This window comes from Opisthocomus hoazin, chromosome 15 (assembly GCF_030867145.1).
Source record: "Opisthocomus hoazin isolate bOpiHoa1 chromosome 15, bOpiHoa1.hap1, whole genome shotgun sequence".
NCBI lineage: Eukaryota > Metazoa > Chordata > Aves > Opisthocomiformes > Opisthocomidae > Opisthocomus > Opisthocomus hoazin.
In genome coordinates this window covers 7,171,530-7,191,333 of record NC_134428.1, presented here as the reverse complement: position 1 = coordinate 7,191,333, position 19,804 = coordinate 7,171,530, and the positions used below count along the sequence as shown (strand labels likewise).

The window sequence follows — 19,804 nt, the reverse complement described above, 5'->3', positions numbered from 1 at the left end:
CTAATGAAGGATAATTTCTGCTATTATAAGAAGCTTAAGCAATGGTTTCTGTGAATAATTCTTAATATGAATCACTATACTCCAGCAAAATCAGAAGTAAACACATGTGTTCTCACTAACAAAAATCCTTTTAAGGAGGAATGAAGTTTTTAAACTACAGCCAAGTATAGTGAGTAGCCCTTAAGAGCAAAATTAATGTAGTATTCATTCATACAGCTACTTACATGACCACAATATTGACAATTAAAAAAAAAAAATGGACAGATGGTCCCAATGTGTGAAAGGCCACCTTGTGTCTCAAAACACCTTCTGCAGTCAGTGAAAATACAGGTCCCACCAGAAGGTGATTCAGAATCAATATGCCATTTCATCCTGTCATGGACACTTCCATCACCACTGACCACTGAAGAAAAACAGTTAACACTGCTGCTAACTCATTATCTTTCAGATATAAAATCTGCTCATTAGAGTCTAAGCAACCTAGCAAAGCAAGTGATATGTCTGGTCTTAAGACATAGTCTATTCAAAACAGTCTGCAAATACTGATCTCCAAACCAACACTAACAGTATAATCTAGAGATATGAAATTTTCTCTCCTCAAAATAATTATTCCTAAGTTCCAACATTTTTAAAATTAATTTTTCATCTGATACTTTTTTCGATAAGAAACTTCCCAGCAAAATCTAAGACCACCTCATTACCAGAAAGTGCTCTGTAAAAATAAGTACAAAAATCTGTATCGGTATTGTTCTCAAAAGATATCAAATAAGTTATTTTCACTACTGGTAGATACCACTCTACCACGGCTGGAAGACATGAATAGGGCTTATAATTACCTCTTGCTAACCCCACTTTCATGTAAATGGTCTCACTCGTTTTGGAGAAGACTCAGAGAGGAAAGCAAAGCCTTCTTGATTGTTTCTACTTAGCAGTAATTTGATAGTATGCCATCACATAGCATTCTTTTTGTTTGATATCAATCTGCATTACAAAACTGTTCACACAACAGCAAATAGCCCAGCCAGAGACACGTAAGGGGCAGTTCTCATAGAAGCAGAACTGTCACCTTTTCAGATGCTGGTATTTCCCACTAGTGAGGGCAGATGTCACACTGGGTGTGACATGTGAGCCATGTCCCCAGCCAAGCTAGGATGGTTCTGTGTGGCTGAAGCGTTGGGTATGGACCAGGGCTTGCACAGGACTGGGTGGCTGGTTATCTACAGAGCTCCATTCCAGGATCAGTCGGGGGCGGGCGGGGGGAAGGCGCAGATTCTGGTAAACCAGCAACATGGCTCTTCGCTGGTTGTTCTTTCATCGTCAGTTTTTATGCAAGTCCAGCAGTCACTTCCATCACTTGATTACTATACCTATGCCTCCATTAAACCATCTCAATGGTAGCAGACAGCAAAACAAACCCTGTGCATGGATTTCATCCCCCACCCCCGCTTCATTTTATCAGTACCTTCCACTGTTTGACCTTCTCTTCTGAGCATCTGGACAGCTCCCACATACTTCTTCAGCTGCACTTTCAGCACCTCATTTTCTCTGTTGATAAAAAGAACAGAATAAATAAATATTATTGTTTTCTCAAAATAGAGGAAAGCCCCTTTCAATGGAAACAAACATATCTGTAGTAATAAGTTTTATCTAAGTTGTGTCATCAAGATGAAAAAAAATAATGACTTACACATTAAATAGATTATCAACAGCAGGGTACCAGGAAAACTAGTTTTCCAGGGCAACATAAACGCATCAGTGAAACAGATTATCTCATAATCAAAAAAATTTCATTAACTGTTTTACTTTTGATTTTCTATACTATGCTACACTGATGGCAGAAAAATGATAGTCTATCCAAATCAACAGTTGATCAAAAACAGAAGGATGGGATAATAGACATGGAAATTCAGAGTGGCCAGTATAAAATCAGATTATCACTTCACTAGTTGTACAAGTATTTAATGTTAAGCAAAAAAGAATTCAGCGTTAGAAACAGACTTCATCGTTGTAAGAAAATGCCAGCACTTCAGCAACAATATTAAAGGTAAAAGTTTTCCACACACCATTCCTAAATGAAAACCATAAAGAGAAGAAATCAAGTTAGTCCCTTCAACTGTTATATTTCAGTGTCTGTGCCTGTCTCATTTTTCTTTGAAAAAGACAAGTGAAGTATTCAAACCAGGTACTATCACAGCTCCACCTAACAACATTAAGCACCTTAGTTTATATTTGGGGAGAAATAAAAAGGATTCTAACCGACCAAATTTTAAACAAAGCTGACAAATCCCATGTCTGAAAATTTAATTATCTGTCTATCACCATTCAGTTAACCAAGCATGCCAGAAGTGTTTATAGAGAAGAAACATACTTAAAATGTGTTGCAAGAGAGTGAATTCAGACAACTTTTACTCTCTTTAAGAAAACAGCAGGGTAGAAATACACAGGTGCCACAGGTGCAGCACACATCATCATCCACATGAAACCTGCAACTGTTTAGAGAGAAGACAGAACACGGGCAGGTCAAAATCATGCCAGAAAAGTGAATGGTACAAGCTCTAGGAATGATGAAACCCTAGACATGTAACAGATTACAGAAAGCTGTAAACAGATTATACATGAAAAGGCATTTTATTTATGGGAATTTATTTAAGAATGAGAAGTATTCAGAAACACATGCAAATATGTTTGATGGTCCTTATGATATTGTATATATAAATACACAAACAAAAAATAAATATATGTCATATACACACACACACACAAAAATACACTGCTGTTGTGAGCAATGCCATATTTATATACAAAAACCCTACACTGGTACTATATTAATGTTTCTATGGATTTCAAATCAGTTTTCTGAACTATGCAATCTCAATTTTATTCAGTCCTTTAGTAGGACATTGCTAAATAATTCAGAAGAAACTATTGATTACCCAGCTATCAAATTTTAATGAAGTCCTTGATGATTTTATGCATTTTATGATGTTTTTCATTTCCTAGACTACAAAGAACAAGTCAGTTTTTCCACCAGAGATGGATGCTGATATTCAGATTAATGGAAAAAAAAAAATCAGAAACATAGCTGAAGTCTATATACCATATTAAAATGAATCTAAGTAATTTATTCACAAAGAAAAAAAATTACATGACAGCTAGACAAAAAGATTTCTCACCAGAAGTGTAAATATGTCTGCATGGAAATAACTGTAAACAATTACAACATATTAAGTTTTAAGGATTCTCATGAAATAATCATACACCATCTCATTTCTACATCTGAGAACAGACTCAGTGCCTTCCACCTGTAGTGAGAGAGCATGAAAAAAAAATCCATTTCTTACTATTGTGCCTATTGACTTAAAACTGATACAGTACAGAAGAACTTCAGAAAGACTTCAATTCACTTAGGGTTTTTGATACAAGACTGAAATTCAAAGCAGGATACTATAGCCGAGTCACAATTTTCTAATATGCCTCTTTATGATCTTATTAATTGTCATTCCTTCTCATTACTACTATTTAGCTAGATTCCAAAGAGGGCCCATCCTGATACATATGAATTTACATAGCTCTTTTTATCAGAGCATGTCTGAAAAAAAAAAAGTTAGTAAGCACTCACTAAAAAGTCTTTAATGACTTCAAGAGGCATTATACCAGATACTCATAGCAGTATTTTACAGGAGTAGAAACTCCTGTATAGGAGTTAAGGGTCAGATCTGCAGCAATTCTTGTCCAGCTGACCCAACAGCACTACCTGTTGTTAAGGATGTTAAATACTTCTATGTGAAGGGCCCAGTTTTACTTCTGCAACTTTTCCACACTTTACCACCTAACTTGAAGCAAAACCATTAGCCTGTTATGAGACTAGTGATTAAACACAACGCTTTCAGCATCTTTTGAAGTGCACCAAACAATTCCACATTCTGTGCTGAAGAATAAGTGACCAGACCATAAGGACAAGTTGAAAAGGATAGAGGAAAAGAGCGAGAGAGAGCGAAAAAAAAACAGGCTGGAATACCTGGGAAAACAGACGGGGAATTATGCCACTAAAAGCACACCCATCTCCAAAATCTCAGTTACAACAAATTTCCCTGCCTAATCACTTCTCCCATGTTAATAAGTAGCTGAAAGACAGAATGACAATATGTCATTTTACCCTGTATCAGCTCATTGGTAGAAGATGACAAACTAGTGTTCCTACAAATTACTCTCTTTGCTCAAATGGCACAGGTCTAGCATGTGTTGTTGATTAAGCTTTATACGTATAGGCTTTATTGGTGATTACTCATGCAGAACAATGATAAAAGACATACTTTTCTTTGGTTATTTGATTATAAAACTAGAAAACTGCACATTAAGAGCTACACTGAAAGAATACTATGGTTTGAAATGCAGTAACAAAAAAAAAGATTTATAGCATGCTATGAAACCAGAATTTAACTCCTTCCCAGGTGTCTCTGTGATTTATTATTATTTGGGTACACATAAGCAGCAGATTAGCAGAACACCTTTGAAGATTTATGTCTTCTAAACAAAGAAGAAACCACAAGCATTTCCCCACTTTTTCTTCCTTAAGACAAACACAGTTTGACAGAGCAGATTTATCTCAAAAATCTCTCTAAAGTATGACTAGAGAAATATACACACATTTAAATACAAAATTTAAATACAAATACAAGTAAGAAAATCCGATAAAGATATTTCCAGGTTACAATAAACACTTTATTTATAAGCTAATGCAGGAAGGATCAACCAACCTTTTTTAGCAGAGTATATTTTATTCCATAGCATTTTTATCCAGTGAAATTACTTAAGACCAAATTAAACACTGCAGTGAGTTTTTTGCTTTACTACTTTTCTTGAAGACCAATCAGAATGTTACAAAATTATGTGTATTCACTCTAAGCCATTAACAGTGCCTTTGCATAAAACCAGAGGAAAAATACAATACTAATTATGGTAATGAATCAGTACATAATAACATCTCTAAGCAAAGAGAAGAGGAATGTAAGTACCAAAACTTCAAATGGTGAGACACGAGTAACTTCTATCAATTTTCTAAAATGGAAGATACAATTTTAGGGATTTTATGAGGTGGTAAGTATTTCTACTGCCACACATACTTGAAAACTCACCAGAAACCACTGTATGTATTCACAAATCATACAAAATCTCTTAATGGTCCTACTAAACTCCTGTACTGAAACCAAAGTCAGAAAAAGGAAAAACTTTCAGTAAATTTCTTTCAAGAGTATGCATACAGTCAGGGCTTGTTTATACAGCAATACTTGACTGGGATTACTAGTGTATGGTATCCTACTCAACAAAGCTATGAAATAAAACAAAATATTTTATTGAATATAAATTTTCTTTAAATATTCATGAAGGTACACAGCCACAGAACTACTTTAGCAACAACAAACCTGCTTATTTATTATCTTTTCTGGAAAACTATCTGGAATGACAAGGAAGGCTCAATTATATAATAAATGTGAGTTGTCAAATACCTTCAATTCCCTGCCTAATTTTGAAGCAAAAATATTGCAGTTCCTCCCAAATTATTATTTAAAAATTAGCATTTAAGGAAACTCCGCCTAAAAGGAAATCAAAACTACTGTAAGAACAATAATTTTTTTTTAGTGCATAAAACAAGCTTGCATTTTGGGAAACATATACCTGACTTCTACGTATATAATGAAAAGACAGCAAGCAATATTACTGATAAATGCATATCCTCAGCAACAAGATAATTCACGCCAGGAAAAGTAGCAACCATTGTCTAAGGACTCTTATATCAAGCAGATGAACGCAACAGGGTAACAAGCAGCATGTCCTCACATCAAACAGAGGAGAGCATGGAAGAGAGATGCTATTCATACGGAATGCCACAGCCCATCAGCCCCCCGACGGGACTTCTTGGAGGAGGACCAAGGCTCCCCAGGTGAAATGTCCCCCACTTCGCTTCTGCTACAGCATCCCTTTTAAAACCCACTCTTATGAGGGGGCAAGGAGACTTGAAGGAGGTTGGTTATTTTCCAGTAATGTCCACAAAGTTTCTCTGACAGATAGCTGTGCTTATTGAAGCATGTATACATAGACCAAGCACAGTTAAGGTCTACTATGCAAGTCTAATTAGATGCATCTTATGTTCCTCAAAGTAAGATTTCTGGCTGTTAACAGAAATTAATACCAGTAAGAAAGTGTTTCATAAAAGCTGACTTCCAAAGATTTTATTAAAAGGTTAAAGAACGGTATACCTTTAAGTTATGATTTTTGTTGCAGGGGAATAGGCCTCATAGGACTTAATTTCCTACACCTTAAAAGAAAAAAAAAACCAAAACAAACAAACAAACAACCCACCCCCACACAACTGCTTCTTGAAAAAGATACAAAAATCCCACTAGGGCTTCTGTAAAATGAGCATGGTAAGAACAAAATTTGAAAAAAAGTAGTTTCTCATATATCACTATATTCTATAGTGGCCTAAAGAATACTGTAAATAAGTTTCTGGCACAAGCACCAGATACTAACAAGTGCTTTCTGTGGAGCTTACTCCTAAAACATGTCTTATTTCTAAACGCAGGCTTACAAATAAACAAAAAATCCAACAGATCTCTATGTCTTGATAAAAACACTAGAAAACACTATAAAGATACCAAATCTCCAAATAGAAAAAAACATGCATGAATCTTGAGAATGAATTGAAATAAACAGTGTACTGCAAGAATATGTAGAATCTATATACAGAGCTTGGGCTAGATGACTTCCAGAGATGCCCTCCAACCTGAATTATACTATGATCCTACTATTAAGAGAGCAAGATCACCATTAATTGTAACCATCTATACTCTAAATGAAATACGAAAAATAAGAACTATTACTCACAGAAGTGGAAGTTGAACTATATACAATACAATGAGATTATAGTATAAAAACAATCTGAAAAAAACTGTAATGAGGAATACTATGACAAACTTAACTGCCTGTCATGAAAGACATACACCACATGCATGACAAAGTGAAAGCTGTTCTCGTGATAGCTTCATAACACAGACTGTGTTCAAATCTACATTATGAAAGGGCTCTATCTTAGTATTTATATCACATCTGAAAAAGGAAAAAATGGCTTTGTGGATAAGAAGTACGAGGAAGTTGTTGATCTTACGAAGTAACGCGTCTCATGCTTTTTATACAAGGTTTTTGTAACTTGTCAGAAGTCACCAACTAACTAAGCAGGAAAAAAAGCACTGAAAACAGGAATATGCAAATCAGTTTTCACAAGCAGAGACGAGATATTTTTCCCTCTCTCTAAGAAGCTGCTTAAGGTAAGTGATGCAATCATTTCAAGACGCACAACACATCATTTCACCCATCAATGAAGAGCTATGGTTCTGAATGAAGTGTTGTAAAACGGATTCATATAAAATGCCAAATTCAAATGCAGTGTGGCTTAAATCATAGAGACACTAGATAAGAGGAGGCAGATTAGGTTACAGAGTGTACAGCAAACAGAAGGTACATAAAAGTGTAAGATAAAGTATAGTCAAATTCTCATCCCCCATTTCCCTAAACACTGTGTTATCAACTTCTCTATCTGCTTTTCTTGCTATAAAGCCTGTCCTTTGTAAAACATTTTCCTCCAACATTTCTAAATATAGTCTAAGAATACGCAATCTGAGATTATCCAGTTTAACAGTCAACTTCAATGAATTTTGCCTCGCAAAAGGGACGTAATAGTATTCCATAAAGAAAAAATATTCCCAATTTAAAAAATTCAGCATTGCCAAGAAGCCACTGGCACAATATGCCCACACAATTTGAGAAAGGCTCACTGACCAGGGGGGGAGGGGGGCGACCCAAAAAAACAGCTTAGAAAATTATACTAGAGAGTCTAATTAGTCTATTCTATCAGAAGGCTAGGAAACAGGCTGAATGCTGAGGCTGATCCTTTTGCAATAATATCCTAATCGTTATGAAAGAGCTATTCAAATACTTCACATGGAAGAACGAGATTACGACTACTTGAAACTAAAATGACCTAAGAATTTTTCCACTTTTCCAAGTGAACCCAGGAAACTCAGTTTCGTTTTGGATACCAGTGACTCTTCGGAGAGTCTAGGAGACCAGCTGAATAAATCAGTTTTGCAGATATCCAGAACTAATCATTTCAACACTGACTGATGTGTCACTGAAATCTGTGTTCTCAAAGCCTTCAGGAAGATGTTTACCTCAAATTCTTCGCAAGAGCTTTGGGGACACACACAAATATCAGCTGTCATAACCTGAAGCATATTTGTTCATTAAATCACAATAGTCAGATCACTACCAACTGATTTTCCTTGCCTTAAGATGTTCAGAATATTACAGTTGAGGAAATTTTTCTACTCTAGTCATGCAATCAATTGTTTTTAAGGTAAACAGTGAGATTTCATTACTGCAATATATCTGAAACTTAGTTTCCTCTCACTCACCTAGTGTATTTTGCAGCACTTCCAAAGCATTTCCAAAATGTTTGTTATTTCAAATGCTTCAAATCATTCAGCTTGCCCAAATTCCTGGGCCATTATTTATTAAAACAAAAAAATGTTACTACTCTTACTATTGCAGCAGCATCACCTACAATGCACTAAGTGAATTAACAAAAGAATTTAGAAGAAAAACATGTATTACAAAATAACTAGATGCAAAGTTTCTTATGTGCTAGAAAATGAGCTGCAACTAATCATTAAAGAAATGCATGTAGTCCAAAATAACCTTGACACAAGAATTTGCTGTAACTAAGCAGCTCCCAACACTGTTTTTATCACATGACAATGAAAACTGACTTTCAGAAGAACAATCAACACAACACACCCAGTCTCCGTAGCAACGAGAAATTAAAGAAACTTATTTCAAAATAACAAGTTAGACTAAGAGAGCATCTCTTTAGATCTTGTTATAAAAGCTCCTTATGTATTCTTTAAAAAGGTATGTGCATGACAAATATCTGATTCACCCACATCACTGCAAATTCTAAAACGATGGGGGAAGTGAGTCAAAGAAATATGAATACACAATTCCTATAACCTGAAACGTGAATATTAAACGATAATTAAATGATAAATGATTTGCATTGTTTCAACTGCCCTACAACACATGAATGTCAAACCCACTACGCATATCTCTCCCTCCCTCAAAGTGAGCTGTTAGGTTTGATGTGTCATCAAAAGCAGAATTACTAACGTTCTAAATGCTAATTTTTTGTTGTTTTTTAAGAAAGCTTTGTGTTTACCATTTTCAGATACTAGTTCTGCTATGCAATAAAAAGCTTATACAAATCTCAGCTGTGGTACTTCACGACTTACACGAAGTACTCTGCCTGCACAAACATAAAGCAAACACTCGTCTCTGTGATAAGGCACAGATTACTAATCTTATTTAACATTTGGGATAGGTTTGTTGTTTACTATACATGTGAATCTTCCCCAAGATCTCAGGCATCACAGGTTACTCTAGAGCTTATTTAGAATAGCAAGAAGAAAAATCACACTATTACAACAGCATTTCCCTCTGAAAGTCTTTCCTAAGCTAAATCACATGTAGACAAGGGGAGGGTTCAAATTCTTTTCTTTCAGCATAGCTGTGGCACTGTGGCAAGCCAAGCTGGAGGCAAGTCACTACTGGGGCCAATGCTGTTTAACACCTTCATTAATGACCTTGACGCTGGGACAGTGTGCATCCTCAGCAAGTTCACAGACAGCTTGTGCTGCCATTCACGGGGATCTGGACAGGCTGAAGAACTGAACTCAGACGAATCCCTTGAAGTTCAACAAGGGGAAATGTGAAGTCCTGCATCTGAGGAGAAATGGCCTTAGGCACCCTTACACGGCAGGGGCCTGAAAGCAGCTCTACAGAGGAGGATCCGGCAGTCCTGGTGGACAAGCAGCTGACCACAAGCCAGCAACGCACCCTTCACGGCAAAGCAAGCCAACAGCACCTTGCACTGCTTTAGGAAGAGCACTGCCAACGGGTCACCGCCAACAACATTGCCCTTGGTGGGCTGCGGAGTCTCATCTGCAAAGATATTCAGCACCTGAAAGGAAATGGTCCCAAGCAACCAGCCAGCTGAGATTCCTAGAGCTAGGGGGAAGCGGTTGCACCACTTCAGAAACTGGCACTGTTGACACTGTTTGGCAACAACTGCTGCTTATGACAAAAGTGGTTGACAAAGTGGTCAGCCATGAAAACCTGACAACAGGACGAGAAAAAAACATCAGCCCAAGGAAAGCAAAGTCATGCTTAAATAATCAGACAGAAGCAAGACAGATCAGGCGGAAATGTCACCGAAGGAGATGGATAATCCATTCTTTACTGCTTACATATGTGAGGGTACATATGGAAGAGTATCTGTGTCAGCATCACTTGACACAGACACATTCTATGTAACTGAAAGCACTAAGCAGAGACACAAATATTTCTACTCAATTTAACTGACGCTGGGACCACTCAGCACAATTTCTATTGACTGATGTAAGAACTTGCTGGGAGGAGAGGGGTCCCCACACTAATCTCAGCATAGAACTATGCAAGACATCTACCAGAGGAAATACTGTGGAATAATATTAAAATGCAATAGTCTCCAAAACAAATCCTCACTGGCTCCAGATCTGAGAGCTAGAATCCCGCCAATCTAGTTTATGGATTTTTGAAACAAAACCTATGTTTTACACATGCACCAAAGCAGCCATTTCCACTACTAGAATGAGCATTTCATTATTCTAGGACAGCAACATCAGTCTGTTCACAATAAACATTGACACAGTGTTTCTGCTCCCCTCCTCGCCCCCTTATGTCAAATAAATTAAAAATGAATTTTAAAAAAACAGGGGGCAGTGGGGTTAGAACTGGACTAAATGAAGACAGAAAAGTCTTCTTACATTTACCGTACACACACATATGTATTCCTTTGTATCTAGTCTCATTACGTACCTGTCGCTATTTTCATGGCTTATGTTTCTTCATATTAGCCTAATTACTTTTTAACATCAAACTTGATTTTGTCAGAAGTTCAGCTCACTAATATTCTTTCCTCTGGAGCTGTAACCGTGGTTTTACTATTATTTTAAACTGTCACTTACTGTTAGCACTTAGCAGAACAAAAACCACAAGCCTACTAAATCTGTCAGAAAACCTTCCAACGGTTCTTTTCAGCTTAAATTCAACTAAAGTCCAAGGGACTTTTATACCTAAATCACTTACATTCTTCTGAAAACTAACTACTTAAAAATTATTTTCTCTTGTATACAGAGTTTTGTATTCCCTTGTTCCACTGCTGTTACTTTTTACGGTACTTCCAGGACTTCTTACCGTGCCAAGGCTTGGACTTTTGTGGCGTGTCGCTCTTCCTGTTCTGCTGCTTTCCTTCTCCAGTTGTCCAATTCCTGCCTTAGCACCGCAGAATGTTCCATCTCTCCATCAAGCAGATTTCTCAGAGACCTGAAAGAAGGCAGCAGCCCCTGTTAGAACACTGCAAACACTACCTAGTATTTAGAAGATACTCTACGAATCACAGAGTAGGTTGCCTGAAAGATACCATTAATGTCATCCCAAAGTTTCATTATTTAATGTAACAAGTTCAGTTGATTTGACTGCACAAAGATATGAAAAGCTACAAGAAGAAAGGACCTAATCAAAACAGTTTTAAGTGCTTACTCTTCATTTATATTACAATCTCATCCAAAGCACAACCTATTATCTACTGTACCACCATGTAGAAAGCATTTATTATAGAAAACAGCTTAGAATTTGGTTTCAGTGCTTTAGTGCAAGTCTACACATCTCAGGAATAATCTATAAGCAATATATTTACTAGCAAGAGCAGGAGACTGGCAGAGGTATTGTCTCTGAGAACACTGTCATAGACTTCTGGGTAAAACCTTTGATGAGATAGCAAAGTCAGCATGATGCATAACGGTAAAACCCAACGCATCCTGGACCTTCTGCCAAAAAAATTGCAAAGCTGAATGGGGCAATAACTTGCAATTATGGGAGTGGGAGGGACAAGAGGCAAGAAAATAGGATCAGTTGGTAGTCTTGACATTAAAAATAAAAAAATCAATCTATTGAAAAATGTAAACTGCCAAAATAGCCCTACTACAGCATAACAACACTGTCTTGAATACATTTGCATTTTCATTCATCTAATTATGTGGTCCAATAGACTAAATAAATACAAAGTAGGTTTGATAGCATTTTAAATAAGCAACTTATCATTTTTACATTTACACCATCGTTTTGCCCCAAGTGAACATAAAGACACACGACAGCCACTTTCAGCATAACTTTGTTAGTCACCCTATACCACTCCTGCACCAGAAGTGGAAAAAAGGAAATATTCTGAATATTTGTATAAGGACAAACTTTTACTCATTTGGAAAGCTGTCCTAAAAGATCTTGAAAATCTTTTGGCTATAAGTTTTGGTTGTAAGAAAACTACAACTGGCAAAAGCTCCCAAGATACAAAGAGTTATACGTGATTCAAAGGAAAAAGGTGACCGGCAAACATTACTCTTCAGTATCAACAGCTGAAGATTGAAGTATTAAGCTTATCTTCCACAGAAAAAATAATATATGCATCAATAAGATTACACAAAGATTATGCATATCTTTACACAAAGGACAGCTTGTATTAGAGAACAGATTTTTTTAGATCGTAGTGTCTCTTGACTGGAAAAAGGAAACTACCTATTCTGTTCTTCCAGTTCATCCTTTCTATTCATCATGGCCACGATGGCTTGACGAAGTTCATCTAAACAGAAAGGACAAAGAAGATTAATTTCCTTGTGTATTTTTGCTCATCTCAGATCTAAAAGTCATGTACATAGTGGCACTAATTCAGCAACATGCTTAAGGTGATGCCAACACAATCTGCTATTCAGCAAAGCACATAAAAATGCTCTTAATATCATCACTAATTTGAGTAATCTTTCAAAACTGGTATTATTTAACACAGTATCAGAAGTATTGCTCAGATCAATTAGTCTGCATCCATCTTTAACAGAAATGTTTACAAGTTTGCCTGCAGCTGCAGCTGTTCTGTTTTAACCGCAGACATATGGGACAATACACCTTTTCACTACATGCATATGAATGAGACACATTGTTCCTTGTTTAACTTCTTTAAATCGCTTGTTTTCCTTGCTATATATCGTGTGTCAGAATTTATAACTATTACAGTGAGACCAGAGTAGAGATAATGTCATTGCTTCTTCATGGCATTTCTTCTCAAGCTCAGTCTTAAGACCGTCTTCAGGACGATGGGATTTCTGAATCTTGTAATTTCCTGTAAGAACCTCTTTATTTCCTATAAATATCTCAAAAAAATACTTTGTCATTACATCAAGAATAAAATTTTTTAAAAGAATTATGACAATTTTAGAATTTTTACAGACTTTTTTAGGGTTAGGTTTAACTGAATACCATATAGGAAAGTGTCAGCTCAAAGTGCTGCCTCACCTGGAGTCTCTGTGCTATTATAAAGGTTTTGCCATATAGCTGTACAGCTGTACTATTTATGACAAATTTACAGAAAAATATTAGGACTTGATCACCTAATCTAAAAAAAATTCTGACCTCCAGATCTTGCATGAATACATGAAATACAACAGATATTTGAAGATTTGAATGGCTTCTAGGAAACATCAGGATGGATACATGTCCTAAACTAGATTTAAAATAAAAAATCATTAACAATTTCACGTATGTTCATCAATAATTTTATGAGGGCTTCTGCAGTGATGCAATTACATTAAAACATCCCTCCCAACAGTTAAATGAAATGCTCCTATGTTTATGTATAATAAATCAGCCAATTCTGTTCCACAAGTATTCAAAGCAGATGTGAGCAAATATTTTGTGCTTTTACTGAAAAATATACTGACAGAACTGGTCAAAATGCCAAAGTTTTTACTACGTCATTCAAACATATCAGTCAGTGCAGACATCACCATTCCAGTCTGGCACTGGCAAGCTGCTGCTAAATCCCCCCTTGCAGGATTCGGAAAGGATCCCTTGATCACGTGAAATCAGCCAACCCAATTTCTTCATGCTACATTTTTCCCAAAATATTTCGGCTTCTTTGGCCATGGAAAAAGTAGACAATTATTTTCCTACCCATTCCACATTACAGCTTGAGAATTAACTGATATTAGCAAGAAACATTTAAGTAGGTCATTAGAGGGATTTTGCACTCCATTAATTCAGCAGAGAAAGAATAATCATTTTTCTACAGTAACTTTGCATCTTTATATGAATTCTCAATACAGCTATCAAAAAAAACCAAAAAAACCACCAAAACCAAATCTTGCAGAAAAGCCAAAAGTGAAAATTGTAGATCTTAAATACTAACATACATTAAATCAATCAATCAGTCTCTGGAGACTTCTGCTTTCTCCCTCGATAATCTTACTCACATTCAAAACCAAAGCTGTGATCACATGGCTACTGTAGTCAGTCTTCCTAAGGCTGTGCTTTCAGCAAAAGAGACATTCCAGCTTGCCTTACCCATCACTGCCACCATCCCCCTTGTTCTGACACTGGTGTTTATATGCACAGAGCGTCCTAGCAGGAGCTGATCCAGCTCAAAACTGGTTGGTTGGTTTGTTTTGGTGGTTTTTTGTTTGGTTTTTTTTTTTTTTTCTGTTGGGCTACTTTTCAGACAAGCAGTTGCCAAGTCATCTTACTGTTGAGTTTAATACTGCTGCTGGCACAAGGCACGTGGCAGCCAAGCAGTCAGGGCAGAACAGAACACCTTTTCAGTCAATAAGGATGAAGCATAAAAGGTGGAATATCGTTTTTGGCAAGAGTAAAGTTCATATTGCACTGAAGTGACGAGGTAACCACTGCAATTTACGTAGCAACTGTAGAAAAACTTAGAGTGGAAAGATTATATATGAAAAAATATGCTGTGCTCCGCTATTTTCATGACTATTTTTTAAAAGATGGTCTATAATACCTTCTATTGACTAGCGGGGCCGGGGTGGGGGGGAAACCCCACCACCCACCAAACCCTACATTCTGAGATTTAAGCATTACACTTCTCCATAAAATATCAAACTCTGTGATCACGGAACTCATCTCACTACTAGCATACTCTTGGTCATGATGAGACACTGCCACTTCAAGGGCAGGTTGGAAAGGCTGGGAGTTTTGAGGGTTTATTGTTTGGGTTATTTTGCAGTTTGTTGGTGGGGTTTTTTGGCAGTGGAAAATTGGTGGGTTGTAACAGTCCTGAAAAAGAAAACACACTAGTGTTTTGAAAATGGACGACAATCCATCAGACCATCTGTGAAATAAAAAAATAGTTCTAAGGATCAGAAAAATAGAATAATCCAATAAGTGTTCAAGCTTGTACAAATATACAACACAAGCAAAAAGCATCCATAGTAAGCTTTCAGTACAGTAACACTCCATAACAAAAGAAAAATCTTTAACTATAAAGCTGAATTCAGAATCCTCCTCAAGAAAGCATCACGCCAACGGCATTTTAAATATTTCAAGAGTGCCATTAAAATATGATAATGCGTGATCTGAGTAAATTGCTATTATTTTTCTGACCGAATAAATTAAAGCCGTTGCTGCTCAGAAAAGTTATTGTAGCACTGGCTCTGCACTTATGACTACTCTGCAATAATTGTCTGTATGCACAGTCAGTCTGTTTACATGTGTACCAACCTATTAACATTTAAACAGTGAGCTATTATGAATTCTCAATTTTTCCAATTTTACCAGCCTATTCAAACTATAACCTTAACTTGCCTAATAACTTAAACTCCTTTCCCTTATTCCACCCAGAATCTTCTGCATGAGTAGAGAGTTGAAATCCCGTCTTCTCTCATGCCCCTCTCCAACACACGTGTAAGCAAGCAGATCATGAAAGCAAGATTCTGTTTAAGACCACGGTTTGCATAAAAGGAGAAGAAAAAAGCCTCTTGAAATAAAAGATGTTAAAATGCTTTTTATTTCCATTTGTCTCATTTTTTCCGAGTTATGGAATTGACAATACTGTAGAGACACAGCAAAGCAGAAACTCCAAATTTCATTATCACATATAGGACAGACATCTATGCTCAATTTAGGACCACAAAAGCAAACACACTTCATGCTCATTATTTCTTGCTAATTTAGTTCAAATACAGATAGCACTGAGATGTGGAAGAAAGCATCAACACCAACAACAAGTCTGGGCTGAGAGCCCAGGGTTCCAAGAAGGCTTGTACAGCCTGTGCTTACCCTGGCAGTAATATTGCTTCATTGCTACACCTATGTTACTTCTTCCTGAAGTGATGAGTATTAAGGACTCTATTTTCTATCAATTACTCAAAACAAACATGAGAACTATATAGTTTATCAACAACAGTTTCTTAACCTCTCCATCCACATTAAATATGAAGCAGTCAAACACTCACTAGTGTAATTACATAAATAAAAATTTATCAAGAAAAAAAAAATCAGAAACTTTAATTTCATGATCTTTTGACGCAAGTAGCAGAATAGAACTAAAAGGACACAACCCTATTTAATTCAGGCATAACATTCAAAACTTTAAAAAACCTGTAATTTCTTAGTATCACTTATGCTTCTTGAAAAATTTTAGCAGCATGTCAGAACAGTCAGCTGAAAGCAAACAAAGTAAATCCAGTATCATACACTGCAGCAGGTTCACTTCAAATCTGCCAGAACATCCACAGTTCGTAAGCTTTTGTCTGTGTGCTTGCCCCTGAGATCGGTGTATGATCATAACCTAATTTTTTCAGCAGACTTCTGTCTCATTCATTGGGCAGATTAGAAAAAGGAATAAATAACAAAATGAAAATCAGGGTTGTAGCAGCAACCATGAATTTGGCATTTTCTGAACCTTGCAACCTCAATATTTCTCCCCCTCTTTTTTTTTTTTCTTTTAATACAACAGTGGGATGATGGGCAAGTATACCCACTTCAGAAAACTGTTTGATGTTAATGTCCTACTTCTGAACTGCTTTGTGCATGATACGTTACTTACATTCTGTAAAGTAACATTAACGGAAAGAGATACACTACTGTTATTAAGAATCAGCATTCAATGCTGACATATCTAAAGCTGGTGATAATCAGTTGCACAGACAGATATAGTAAGACAACTAGTGAAGTCTTTCACATTATATAATCTTATGAGATATTTTTGCAACAACTTTTTAAAAAAAGAATTCCATGTGCAAACCAGTAATTTCAATCCAGGTCTTTCTTTATCAGTAAAAAATGATAACGTAAAAATCAAGGAATGTGCTAATTAAATTCTTCATATTAAACATCACTTTTTAAAACACCAAAAATCATCTTCTATTGTTGAAATTAACCTGTAATGCCTACAGCAAATATTTGCTCTCTAACATTTTTAGTTCACTTGCGTACTACATACAGAACGTAGCTTCTACAAAGCTTTTAAAAGGTCACATTAGGATCACCAAATATATAAAAAAGTGCCATGCTTTAAGAAACACATGTCAATTTTCCAGCAACCTCCAGAAGTGCCGTAAGTTTCACAACTCTTCTGCTGTTTAGCCAAGGATCAGACAAGTACGATTTGCAATCACCTGTTACAGAGAATGAGCTGCAAATGAAATCCTCTCTCAGTGTGCCCAAGGTCATGCAGCACTCCTCTGCAATCCTGCAGACAGAATAGCAGGGTGGGCTGGGAGCAGTCTACAGGAATGATTTTTTTCTTTTTTATTTTCTTGAGTGCGAATTTACACAGATATTTTCAGAGACAAATAAAACTTTCAGCAGACTAGTTACATCTTAAATCAGAAGTCTGACCTTTAAAGACATGCTCCCTAAGCTGCCTGCATGAACACTGGCTACTAAGGCTTTATTTAGTGCTCCAAAATCTCGTAAATATTATCCTGCCATGTCACTATTAATAGGGCAAATTTTAGTAGGAAACAAATTAGACAATAGGGTGTTGGTCTTCTACCGCACAGAAGGGTCCTGATCAAAAAAACATCTGTAAGATGAATTGCAGCTTTTTTTCTCAGCAATGAAATTTATATACTCTCTTTCGACAGCTGTGCTTTCAGAGAAGCCACAAAAATTTAGTACCTGTCAGCAGCCGGTGGCAACCAAGTTACAGAACAGGTCAGAAGCTATTCAGAGGACAGAGAAAGCACAAAAACACCTTATTTACTTACACAGTCAGGATAAAAATATAATATGTAGGTTTGATTATGCAGTAAAGTTCTTCAGCGACCATGAAAAACTGGGGGCTTCCTCAAAAATATCTGAAAAAATATGGAATAATATACAGTGCTACAACCTTTGCTAACCTTTGTGGTTAAGCTCAACTTTAAAAACTGAGGAAAATTATAGTAGAAAAACTAAGTTCCTAATTATTTACTAAAAATAGCACTATAATCAAAGAAACTTGTAAAGAAGTGCACAAGTAGCATCTTTCTAAAATGAAAGTTTTGGAACTTCCTTTTTTTCCACCGGAAAAACAAAATGGGGAGACTTGTGCTGGTGGGCAGACTTTTCTGGTGTAAAACAATGCTGAAACTATAATCTTCCAGTGACAATAACTGGAGCAAAGATAAAGTCGTTTGTGATTCAAATATGATGAAATAAATACAATTTTTTTAAAAACTGAAAAAAGGCATAATGGAATAGGTGGCTAAGCATAAGACTTCTGACAAACTTAATTCTTTACAAAATTGGTTATAAGACACAACGATCTGTAAAGTAGGGCAAGTTTTCAAACTATGTCTAACATACACAGCAAAACTCTGTGGATTAGGATTTCTTGAGTGGTATTAGTATTTTTTTGAGATGTATCTGCTTCTAAGTTAACCTAGACTTTAGGTATGGGACATAAATTCAGGAAAATCATTCAAAATCGCAGAAATCTTAAACTACAGCTTCTCACAACATAATTTTCTAGCCTGCACATCAAAAGAACAGAGAAAAGGTTAGTGCTATACTAGTAAATTAGAAACAGCGCAGGAAAAGAATACATTAAAAAAAATACATTAAATACATTAATACATTAAAAAAAAAAAAATTCATTTCAGGCTTTGTCTTCAGAAGCAGCACAAAAATCCAGTCACAGCTTTTCTCATTGCAGTATTGCATTCCATCTTTCTTGTCTGATGTGTTAGAATTAGTTGCTATACAACCAAGCTATAAGCCTCACCATTTAGTAATTCTTCTGCTAACTGCAACAGAGAAAAAGAGCTTCAGTGTCTGGCTTTGTCATAGCACTCTATTCTAACTGCATGGAGAATCTAAGACCATTAACAAACTTGCAAAAAGCATTTTTATTGAATGTAACTGGGATCAGCTATTATAAAGGTATTAGCTTATATGTATGGTCAGCTGAATTTTTATTATAATGATATTTCGATTATTTACTAAGTGTTCTACTGGCTTTATAGATTGTTTTGACATGCTTCCCCACTCCCTTCCACCAAAGCCTTCTCTGAAATAGGAAACTACTGATAGTGTGTATGCTTCTGTTGATCCTGTGGTTCATTTCATTTATAAATTGCTAAGTATCAAGAACTGAAAATCTCAAGATTCACTTTCTATTTTACAGCTGTCTTAACTACACATAGGAACTAACTGAGCAACTGAAGGAGACCAATTGCGACCCCTACTGGTACCTAATACGCCTACGAAATAATAAAATTATCAATAGAGTGCAATAAATCAGCAAGATTCCCATAAAAAGTCTATTACTTAAAAATAAAATTAAAGAGAATTGAAGAACAAAAGGACATTGTAGTAATATTGTATG

General features: G+C 36.1%; 1 protein-coding gene across 5 annotated transcripts in view; it reads right to left on the bottom strand.

Annotated features, from left to right (window-relative positions):
- SNX29 (sorting nexin 29) overlaps positions 1-19,804 on the bottom strand; it is a 140,738-nt gene that overhangs the window by 81,372 nt on the left and 39,562 nt on the right. For all 5 annotated transcript variants that reach the window (XM_075436086.1, XM_075436089.1, XM_075436087.1 and 2 more), the window contains exons 12-14: positions 12,724-12,787; positions 11,347-11,475; positions 1,463-1,545 (exon numbers count right to left, since the gene is read on the bottom strand). In XM_075436086.1, coding sequence (XP_075292201.1) covers positions 1,463-1,545; positions 11,347-11,475; positions 12,724-12,787 — 276 coding nt within the window. The remainder of the gene's footprint in view (positions 1-1,462; positions 1,546-11,346; positions 11,476-12,723; positions 12,788-19,804) is intronic.